Source organism: Canis lupus, chromosome 3 (genome assembly GCF_048164855.1).
Source record: "Canis lupus baileyi chromosome 3, mCanLup2.hap1, whole genome shotgun sequence".
Taxonomy (NCBI): Eukaryota; Metazoa; Chordata; class Mammalia; order Carnivora; family Canidae; genus Canis; species Canis lupus.
The window spans coordinates 60,194,341-60,206,379 of record NC_132840.1 but is presented as its reverse complement, the minus strand read 5'-3'; the positions used below and the strand labels follow the sequence as shown (position 1 = coordinate 60,206,379).

The 12,039-nt window shown below is 36.6% G+C and overlaps 1 protein-coding gene across 2 annotated transcripts in view; it reads left to right on the top strand.

Annotated features, from left to right (window-relative positions):
• Positions 1-5,623, top strand: part of MMP12 (matrix metallopeptidase 12) — a 39,496-nt gene extending 33,873 nt beyond the window's left edge. The window contains exons 8-11 of one of the 2 annotated variants that reach the window (XM_072812276.1): positions 2,498-2,631; positions 2,991-3,150; positions 3,896-3,999; positions 4,907-5,623. In XM_072812276.1, the coding sequence (XP_072668377.1) occupies positions 2,498-2,631; positions 2,991-3,150; positions 3,896-3,999; positions 4,907-5,007 (499 nt within the window). In that variant the 3' untranslated portion in view covers positions 5,008-5,623. The remainder of the gene's footprint in view (positions 1-2,497; positions 2,632-2,990; positions 3,151-3,895; positions 4,000-4,906) is intronic. The other variant, XM_072812266.1, reaches the window with a different exon arrangement.
• Positions 5,624-12,039: the final 6,416 nt, after the last annotated feature.

The window sequence follows — 12,039 nt, the reverse complement described above, 5'->3', positions numbered from 1 at the left end:
TTCTGTTGATCTATGTGACTGTTGTTCTGCTAATACCATACTGTTTTGATTAATTTAGCTGTGTAGTAAAGTTTGAAATCTGGGAGCATATTACCTCCAGCTTTGTTCTTTCTCAAGATTGCTTTGGAATCTTTCCTGGGCCATACAAATTTTAGGATTCTTTGTTCCAGTTCTGTAAAAAAAAAAAAAAAATCCTATTGGTATTTTGATAGGGATTACACTGAATCTGAAAATTGATTTGGATAGTATGGATATTCTAACAATGTTGCTTCTTGCAGTCCATGAGCATGTATATTTCCATTTATTTGTGTCTTCTTTAGTTTCTTTCATCAGCGCCTTATAGTTTTCGAAGTCCAGGTTGTCCACCTCCTTGGTAAAATTCATTTCTAGATATTTTATTTTTCTGATGCAATTATAAATGGGATTGTTTTATTAATTTCTTCAGATAGTTTGATATTAATGTATAGAAATACAACAGATTTGTATATTGATTTTATATCCTGCATCTTTACTTAGTTCACTAGTTTTTTGGTGGAGTCTTTAGGGTTTTCTAATTATAGTACCATTCCATCGGCAAATAGCAACAGTTTTGCTTTTACCTTTCCAATTTGGATGCCTTTTATTCTTTTCTCATCTGATTACTGTGGCTAGGACTTCTGACAGTAGATTCCATAAAAGTGGCAAGGGTAGACTTCCTTGTCTTGTTCCTGATCTTAAAGGAAAAGCCTTCAGCTTTTCACCATTGAGTATGAAGTTAGTGGTGGGTTTGCCATACCTGGTCTTCATTATGTTGAAGTGTGGTCCCTCTATAATAATTTTAATGAGAGTTTTTTTTATCATGAATGGATGATAAATTTTGTCAAATTCTTGTTCTGTGTCTATTAAAATAATCATAATTTTTATCCTTCATTTTGTTAAGGTGGTATACTGCAATGATTTGTGGATATTGAACCACCCTTGCATCCCTAGAATAAACTCCTCCTTGATAGTGGTATATGATCCTTTTAATGTATCATTGAATTTGGTTTGCCAATATTTTGTTGAGGATTTCTGCATCCATGTCCGTCAGGGATATTGACCTATAATTTCTTTTGTGGTGTCTTTGTCTGGTTTTGGTATCAGGATAATGCTGGCCTTATAGAATGAGTTTGGGAACTCTTCTTCTTCTTCTTCTTCTTGTTCTTCTTGAATAATTTGAGAAGAGTAAAGATTAAGTCTTTTTTATTCGGTAGAATTCACCTGTGAAACTGGTCTTAGATTTTTATTTGCTGGGAGTTTTTGATTACTGATTCAATTTCATTTCTAATAATGGGTCTGTTCAAATTTTCTATTTCTTCATGATTCAGTCTTAGAAGATTGCATGATTTGGGGAATTTATATCCACTTGTTTTGGTTGTCCAATTTATTCACATGTAATTGTAGTCGTAGTCTTCTATGATCCTTTGTATTTCTGTGAAATCAATTGTAACTTCTTTTGTATTTATGAATTTATTTATTTGAGTCCTCTCTCAAATTTCTTGATGAATCTGGATAAAGGCTTACCAATCTTGTTTATCTTTTGAAATAACAAACTCTTAGCTTCACCAATTTTGAAAATATTTTTTTAGTCTTTTTTTTTCAAATTATTTCCACTCCAATCTTTATTATTTCCTTCTTTTAACTTCGACCTTTGTTCTTTTTCTAGTTTCCTCAGCTGTAAGTTTAGATTATTTATTTGAGGGGCTCCTGGATGGCTCAGTTGGGTGTCTGCCTTCAGTTTGGGTCATGATTCTGGAATCCTGGGTTTGAGCCCCATGTTGGGCTCCCTGCTCAGTAGGGAGACTACATCTCTATTCCCTCTGCCACTCCCCCTACTCTTGCATTCACTCTCTCTCTGTCAAATAGATAGATAAAATCTTTTTAAAAAGATTATGTATTTGAGATTTATCTTATTTTTTGAGGTAGTCCTATGTCACTATGAACTTCCCTCTTAGAACTTTTTTATAGTAGACCCAAGATTTTAGAGTGTTGTGTTTTCATTTTCATATGTCTTAAGTTATTTTTATTTCTTTTTTGATTTCTTCATTTCTTCATTGATTGTTTAGCAGCACATTATTCAGCCTCCATGCTTGTGGGTTTTTTTCCAGTTTTCTTCTTGTCATTGATCTTTAGTCTCATTATTCTTCATTTTTGAGATTCAAAAACTGAGACATTTGAGATAAATAAATTCTTTTATAAACTGGTGAAGGAATTGTAGGTATAGTTTAGAACCCAGATCTCTTGATTTCAAGTGTCAGGGTATTTCCATATGGTGGCTCGCCTATTAAAATCAGTGTTATTACAAAAGAATCTATTAAGATCCATTCCTTGTGGTGCTCCTATCAAGATATCCATGGAGCAGGATGTAAAGACATTGGATAAAAACATTAAGCCATTTCACAATCTTTCCCAGTGAACGAACATTGGTGGTTCTTGAGTCTATAGTGATTTTTAACATGTGTTAAATGTTTTTCATCAGATTCTTGTGGTGGAGGCATCCAGAGAGTCCAAAGAACAGTGTTACTTTAATTTCTTCTTTGTGGCCAACCTTACCATCTGGCATTCAAGCTGCTTATGAAATTGGAGCCAGAAATCAAGTTTTTCTTTTTAAAGGTAACTCTAATGTTTAGTTTGCTACTGAGTCAAGTTTATGGAAGAGAATAAATGAAGGAAATACTAATTTTTATAAACATAGAGAAAAGCCCTCCAGATTTAATTAATGGAAAGTCTGAACTATGAGCTAAAAAATAGCTTAAATACCTAGGTAATGTGTAAAGATTTCAGGAAAAGTTTGTCCAATATAAGATCGTGATATGAAAAAATACAGAACCATTGGATATAAACCATGTTCAAGAACAAGGAGCAATATGTTTTGGAACTATGGGTACAGAATTATGTTGTTTGTAGTGAGTCAGTATTTCCATTACTCTTTTTGTATGATTCCAGTGCATGCTTTCTCTTTCTCTTCACAGATGATAAGTACTGGTTAATTAGCAATTTGAGACCACAGCCACACTATCCCAAGAACATACATTCTTTGGGCTTTCCTGACTCTGTGAAAAAAATTGATGCAGCTGTTTTTAACCCACTTCTCTATAAGACCTACTTCTTTGTAGATGATCAGTTTTGGAGGTGAGCTTTAATGATTGGTATGGTGACTCCTAAAATTCATGAAACAGGCAGGGAATGGGGTTTTCAGTAGGTAGGTTTTCTGTGTAAATTCCCAAGGATCCCTGACCTTCCTAGGAGAGGTATCAAGGGAGCATAGATCTGGACTATTACTGTCATCCTACTTCTCTTCCCTAAATTTTGGGATTCTGATATGAGATAACACATAATGTGTTTTTTTAAAGGAACACTTTAAGTAAAATGTCACGTCATTAATCACAGTAGAAGTACATTGGAGAACAGTGGCTTAGACAAATGAGACCCAGGATTCATACAGTCTGAGGAGTGTACTCTTCAGATACTTTTTAGAACCACTTGACCCAAGGAGACAAAATGAGGTAACCATCTTCTGAGTGGCAGCAAATCCTGTAAGGTCTTCACCTATAGGAAATTTGACAGTTGGGCTCTACAAGGCAGGACCAGGCACGGGTGGAGGCATTGTACAGCAATGGAGAAAGTTCCTGACCAGAACTCAGGTTCCTGACCAGAAAGTTCCTGACCTAGAGTCTGAGTCCTGTAGGGACATGGAATAAATCACTAGACTGTTTAGGTCCTTGGTTTTCTTCTCAGTGCAACTGAAGTTGCCTTTTCAGGAAAAGCCTTTCAAGAGAGAATAGGTAGGTCTTGTGGTTTGTGTCATAAAATATCAAACTTCTCATCATGAAATACAGTTTTTGATGGAGGTCCTACTGATTATTTCTTTGCTCAGGTACGATGAGAAGACACAATTCATGGACCCTGGTTATCCCAAATTGATTACCAAATACTTCCCAGGAGTTAAACCTACAGTTGATGCAGTCTACTATTATAACAGTAAGTAGATCAGGAAGCCATGGAGATACTGGAAATCCCTTTTTAAAACTCTGAAGATTATAAAGCCTTCAAAGTCAGAGAATGGGGACCCAAATCAGAACAGAACAGGACCCAACAGTTCTCCATAGGGCCCCTGAGGGAAAATTCATAGTCTGCTAGGGTTAGAATAGGTGGGCTCAAAGAATGAGTGGTGTACACAGTTTATTTCTAGGGTGGTCTAGCTGGTGGGAGCATATGATTCCATGCATCTTGAGTCTCTGGAATGTCTGACCATGTCAAGCTGCACAGCATCTGTGAGAGAGTGTATGGCAAGACTTAGGCAAGCTGGCCTCACATACTTTTTTATGCCTTACATTTTGTACCTTCCTTGTAGCCCCTCCCACACTGCATGGGCTCATGTGGACTAGGTCTAAGGGTGAGATAAGAAAAACTTGAGAATGTTGGCATTTGTGTTGAGAATATCTTCAGGCAAGGTCAGCCGAAGCAAACTGTTGGTTGGGCCAAAGCATTTTGTTTTTATTCCCATTGCCATGTCTTTCTTACTTCTCCATCAAGGCCTCTATGTGCCCCACCTGGCTCCAATTTCTTCCCTCCCACTTTGAGTTCTCCACCTTGAGTGTGACTTTTCAAAAATGGTCACATCTTAATAGTCAGCTTTTAAGACCAATCTTCTCAATTAAATTAATGAAGATATTTAGTGGTGAAATGTTTGGGCAGTAAATAGATATCCTGAGGCAGGATACTGAGTGCAGGGGCCTAACGTTTATATTCTCAAATGTCTAATATAGATCATCTTTAAAATTTGGTCTAATATAGATAATCTACAAAAGCACAGATCTGTGTTTTTTTTTTTTTTTTAAGAAATGCAAGTGAAGAATTAAACTATTCAATATGTTTTTATTTTTAGGACACTACTATTTCTTCCAAGGACCTGACATATTTGAATATGATGTCATATCCCATCGTATCACCAAAAAGCCGAAACAAAGTATCATGTCAGGTTGTTAGGAATGGTATAGTGATGTTGGTCAATTCACTTCAGTTTAATTATTGCATACTTGCTATGTGCCCAGTTTACATGAACAGTGACATGTGTCATGAAATAAGGTAAAATCCATAGGCCATAGATAAATTATCACATATATACTTTGAAGAGTACATTGGAGAATATATATATATATATATATATATATATATATATATATATATATTCCTATACTGTCACTATACTATATGTAAGGTTTTTTAATTTTGAAAATCATCATTGTCAATTTTTACTTGATTCAACTATTAGGCTTGAAAACAGACACTTTTTCAAGGGGCAACAGAATATTTTGGTCCTTAAACATCTCAAAACTGAGAAATTATCATTATTTCTTTGCCTTAACTACCATTAAGAAATGATTAGTTTCTGTGGCCATCAAATCTTTCAGCAAGTATATAATTTTAATTCTTTTGAAATACAAACATAATACACCAGAAAATGACAATTAATGTAACATATAAGTAAATTATATAATTATGGTCATAATGTTATTTTATTCTGTTATCAGTGTTGATTTTTCTAAATCTTATATAAAGTATATATATTTTTCCTTTGCTCAAATAAAAATTTGAAAGAAAATATTTGGTTCCTGAGAATTTTTTCCTGAATAACAATGTCCATTTCAAAAACAGTTCTGAACCTACTCCTAAGTAAAACAAGCCTCTACATAAGTGGTGAATTATGTAATAAGGCAAGTGGGAAGAAGTTGTATTTGCTTGGCTACTCATTGAACACCACTAAATCCCTAGTCTTGAGTCAAGAAAGCATTCTCCAGACCACATGTGCCCCAGAGGAGCATGCCCAGCCTATGATCATGAGCCTGGAGAGGAGGAGAACTGTAATGGGAACTTCCCGTTCCCATGTAATTTCCATTGCAGCTTGGGCCTCACAATGTGGGCCACATAATTAATTGCTGTGTGACCTTGATGAGACATTAAATCCCTAACTTTAGGAAAAAGCAGTAGTGGTGGCCACCTCATTGATTTATTGAGAAAAAAATGATACATGATGAGCACATCATGCTGGTAGCTTGGACTGCCTTTACCAGGTTTCTTCTCTGCCCTGACACACATTTTCCTTATTTTCTGGATTGTACATACATGTGTTAAAGCTCCAATTATGATGATATGGGTGGCTCTGTGGGTTGAGCAATGGACCCTTGGTTTTGGCTCAGGTCATGATCTCAGAATCAGGTGTTCAGGCTCTGTGTCAGTAGGGAATCTGCATCAGATTCTCCCTCTCCATCTGCCCCTCCCTGGGCTCGCGCGCGCGCGCGCGCGCGCTCTCTCTCTCTCCCCCGCCCCCCTCTCATGCATGCTCTTGAATAAATTCTAAAAAATCTTTAAAAAAAAGATGATATGGGTTTCTGGAATGTTTGTAGTTTTCAATTTATTTGCAGAAATTGCTGACTGACATTAATCATTTTTGATTAATAGCATGAACTGAGTTCAGAAAGTATGAGGATCAGGAAGATTCTAGATGGGAATGGAGTTTTCTGTCCTTCATAGCTTAGAACCATTCCCAAATATGTGCTTCTTCAGTTTAATAGTCCTGGCTTTGTCTTTGCCAGGTATAGGGTCAAGTTGTTCTGAGAAGAAATGTTATTTTCCCACAGGACACTGCATGCTGGACATTCTTCAAAAGAAGAAAGTTCCCCACAGGATTAGCATCAAAAGAAAACAGTGGTATCTGGGTTGAATTGTCTTTGGCCTTCGGTTATTTGGAGGAAAGCTGTTTCTCCTAAATGATGACTGCATTAGAATAAAAGCCAAGAAAGAGTATGCCCTTCTCATTCTCATCAGTGCTAGTGAGAAATGTCTCCAAAGATTTACAAGGGAATCCTTTGTCCCTCTATCTCCATTTGTGTTCTATCTTTACATTTTGTTTAACAAATCCTTACAGCATTAACCATGTGCCAGGCACTGTTCTAAGTGATAAGTGCACACACACACGTGCACACACATGTGTGCACACACACAGAGCCCACTTAAGTTTCATTGCAAGCATGAGGCAATGCTACCCTCATTTTTCAGATGAGAAAACCAAGACAGTGAGAGGTAAAGTTTTGCCCAAGGTCACACAGCTCTGGAGCTGCAATTCAAAGCCAGTCAGTTTGACTCTAGAATCTGTTCTTAACCACCACAAAATTCTGCCTCTCAAAATCATAAAGTGGAAAAAAATCAAAATAGACCCTTCTGGCACTCTGCTCTGTACTACTTTGTACTTTCACTTGACCTTTCAGTGGAAAGGTCTTTAATCTGTCACATGGATTCCTTGTACATCCAGTCCAGGGAATATCACTTTGCCTTGGAAAATGTAATAGTGCTCTCTTGCTAATGTCAGGAAAAAAACATCCAGTACTTGGAAGTTACAAGTGTCTTTCCAATAAAGTGCTGGACATTTGTCTAGCAGATCTTCTGGAGAATAGCTGATTTTACGAGAATGAGCACCTTTGATTTTGCATCAACCAGGCTATTTTATAAATCCAGAAGGACAGAAATAGTATAAAAAATGGCACTAATGCATTGTTTCTTTTGACAACAATGCAAATAAATGTTACCTATTAGAAATATAACTGATTTCTGCCTGGAAGAGACAACCCCAAACATTATATTTTATTGCCCTATAAGATATTAATGCATTTATGTCATTAGAAAACTCATTTTAGCATTTCTTATTGAATATATATTTTTCAGATCTTTCTTTAGGCCAATTCCCTCATTAGTTAGTGAATTGGATAATATCTTTAATGTGCTCATCCTATATTTACATAAAAGTCACTTTAAACTTTTTTGAAAATTATACTTTATGAGTCAACCAACAAAGGAGAGCAGAATGCTGTGCATTTTTTGGTAGAGAAGACTACATGCTAGTCCAGCAACTTCTCAGGCCAGACAGAACTCAAATCTAGTCCTCCTAATCCTGTTACCTCCTACACTCTAACAGTGTAGAGAAGGACACTGCCCTTGCACAAAAGAAAGGAAAAAAATATGCCACTCTGGGTGACATAAAGTTTCCCAGTTTCCCTTTATTTTTGCTTTTGTTCATTCATTGAAACATATTTATTGAGAATATGCTGAATTCTAGAACTTGTGATAAGCATGAGGGACCCAAAGAGGACTGAGATAATTTTTGCCTTCAAAGGCACAAAATATGGTAAAAACATGAAAAAGACAGACATGTAAACAAGAAAATCACTGCATAATTAAGTGGGTAGATTAACTGAAGTATGTACTAGATGGAAGTGTCAGTCAGTCTCTGCCAAAGAATTCAGGGACCACAGAATACTGTAGAAAACAGTATTAGTGATGTGTTTTTAAAGCACGAGAGAAATCTGTCAGGCAGAAAATGTTAAACTAAAGGGATTGAAGACAGAAGAAGCCTTTTCAAAAACCCACAAAACACAAAGAACAGCTTTTAAAAAATGGAGCATACAATAGGAAGGAAGGAATGGCAAGAATAAGACACCAGATCATGAAGTTTCTGTCATGAGTTTGATGTTGGTCTCAAAAATAATATGATTTCATTGGTGGGACTTAAGATAGATAGAAATGACTAAATTGCTTAGTAGAAGATGTTTTTGGTGGAATTTTAGATGTCGATGAGAAGGAACTAAGGCTAATCCAAAACAGAACAATTACTATATTATTGCATTTGTCCATGCAATAAACATTGAAAATCTAAAAATGTATCCTAGGTATAGGTAGGACAGAAGTAACATTCAAGTGGGGGATATTATAATAGCTAGAAGTGAGAGTAAATAAAGTTCACTGACTGCTTTGCACATGGGTTATGACTGAAAAGAAATAATAGAAGTTGATTTTTAAGGATCTTGTTTAAGAAATTATCGTAAGGGAATAGGCAAGGAAAAGCAGGTCATGGAGGAGGTAGTGGTGTAGTTGATGGAACAGAGATAATTGGGTCCATTGAGTCTGGGAGCCTTAAGACATTCACGTGGGGATGTCCAGTAGGTAACAGAATGGGATCAAGGCCCAGTAAAAAGAAATGAAAATCCTGTATTCCATAGTGTGTAGGTGGAGGGTAACAACACAGTGGTTAATGGGATATCCCAGGAGGAGCAGAAGTAACAGTCTTTACAGTATGCATCATCCCTCAGAGTGACCTTCTAGCATTACTATTAGAATATCAAAATATTCTAAGGTTGTACTATACTGAAAAAAAAAAAAAGGATCATACTTACTTATGCAAGAAAAACTTCCAGCTCATAGGGATTAAAATCCAAGGCTTTGTCTTTTCTATGTGTTAGTAAATAAATAGAACTTGTAAGGATCACTTTTGTTTCTGGCCATATTGGAGTAGTGAATACTGAATTCTCCTTCCTGCTGTGATTAATTTTTTTAAAAGATTTTATTTATTTATGCATGAGAGACACACAGAGAGAGAGGCAGAGACACAGGCAGAGGGAGAAGCAGGCTCCATGCAGTGAGCCCCATGCAGGACCTGATCCCGGGACTCCAGGATCAGGCCCTGGGCCAAGGGCAGGCACTAAACTGCTGAGTCACCCAGGGATCCCTTCCAGCGATTAATGAAAAGATTGGGCAAAATGTATAAAGCAGCTGATTCCATTCACTGGGAGCCAGGAAATATATTATATTATATTATATATATAATTATGACCCATAATACAGAAAACCGTCAATAAAAACATATGCAGGAAGGATAGAGATAATGAAATTAACAGAAAAAGGATGTTAAAAACAGTTATAAAGATATTTCAGGGTTCCATGGAAAACATGGACATTATATGGACAGAAATGAAAGATATGAAAAATGAGTAAATGGAACCAGAGCCGGGAAATGCAAATTTCCGTTGGATTCATTTTCAGATCGGACTAGTCATTTGTTAGTTTCTTGTTGCTGGTTCATGTCTGTGGTTTCATCATTTGTTTCCTTATACCTTAAATTTTTTTGTTATTCTATAGCCTTGATTTAATCATTTAAATTTCCAAAGACCTTGTTGGTCGAAATGTGTTATTTGCTGTTTCTATTGACTTTCATTCCTAGAATTTGTTCCCTTGTATTGTGACCTAATATTAGGTGAATTCATGGGATCCATTTTTAAAAATCTTAATTTGCCGCAATCTAGAGGGTCTAAAAAAGGACATGCTTTTTTCCCCCCTTAAAGATATTGGTTATTGCTTCTATTAGGAAGCATCTGAAACTACCCGGGTCTCTTTCTAGGATTTGTGGCAGTTGCTTTTAGATGCAGAACCTCTCTCTTATAAATTACTCAAGATTTAGTACCCTCAGGGTCCTTCTAACAAAGCATTTGACCTTAGAGAATTCCCTTTTTTTTCCCACAATTTTTCTTGGCCAGCTGCTCATTCATCCTTAATCTAGCTTCAGCTCATGGTGTGTGTGTGCATGTGTGTAGGGTGAATGGGAAAGCCTTAGAAATTTCAAATATCTCCTACAAGCCCAGGAAAGCCCTGAAAAGTAAGTTTCATTAAATTTGAATCTGTTTTCCATGAAAGGGCCCTTAGGAATAAATCGTCTGTATACTGCAGGAAGTAAAAGAGTAGCTTGTCTCTCAACCCATTGCAAGTATCTTGGAAAGCAGAGTTGTCGACAGTGACTCACTGTACAAAGTCCATGATATTGATAAGTTAGGAAATCTGTACTGTGATTCATTGTCTGATCTAAATCAAGTTAGTTGACCTCTTGAGTCTCAGGGAAAACAGTATATGTCTGTGAGGTTTTTCCAAGGATTAATGTAGGTGAAGCTCCTAGAACTTCCTAGTTATTCACCTGAAGCTTGTCTCTTCCCATCTTGACTTCCTTCTGACCCAGAATTCCCCAGTCTTGCTTCTGTCCTCCCTCACAGGTATATTCACACCCCAACAACCTCTCTGACTTTTATGGGAAGTAGAGAGCCCATGGTCTCCCTCCTCCATTGTCTCCATATTTCCTTCCTTCCCCATCACTTAAGATCATTCAAAGTTAGAGTCACCTCATTTTTTGCCATCACTTTAGTTATCCAATGATTATGAATAATATTTATTATATGCCTAGAAGTTCATATATACTTTCTGTTATATATATATCAAGCTTGTAGGGTAGATTTTTATAGCCATTTTAAGAACAAAAATGAAAGGGCAGTTTTTTTCGATGTCACAGAGCTGGTAAGTGCCAGACTAAGACTTGAACTGAGGGCCATTTAACCCCAAACTCAAGCTCTTTTTACTATGCCACTTTTCTTCTTTTGGCCAATAATCTTTTAATTAACAAAGAACATGATCTGATGCTGTTTGGCCCCATGACTAATGGCAAGATAAAATAATCAGTAAATTACCATCAAAACCAAAAATCCTAGTCCTTTTCTGTACTTTTTAGGAGGAGTCGAGTTAGCAAGAAAATATCTTAAGGGAAATGAGAATATAAGTGAGGTCTGAAGAGACATTTTTGCACTTAAGCCCTAAATTCATGACTTAGAACAGCATGTTCCCATTCCATAGTTGAATAACATATGACTTTGAAAAGAAACAAGGATTGTGAAATATGTTTTGGACACAAAGGTATCAAAGTGAGTATTTATGCTGAGAACCTGAGAATTGGGTTTTTTGACAAGCACTCGGAAATTCACAGCCAGCAAGATTTTGTGAACTTTTTCAGGAATTGGAACACTAACTAACCTTGGTGAATGAGGAGGCTTTGTGTATTTCTGATCTTAGTGACGCATAGTGACTGCTCCCAGATATGTGTCCTAACTGGGTCACATCTGGGCAGCATAAGTGAAGAACACGGGCAGGAAAGCCTGGATTTGAAAGGGGGACATGGAAGTCAGGGGTCGTATATTGATGAGAGGTGCCCCCCAAACTGAAAACTGGTTATCAGACAGGCCTGTGTTAAGAGACACATAGAGGGTCCAGTTTTTAAAAATGTGAAAGCTTATAAGATCACATTTGTGGAGACAGTTAAGTCCAGGCTAAGAGGGAATATGAACAGACGAGATATAGGGATTAGAATCAGTCTGT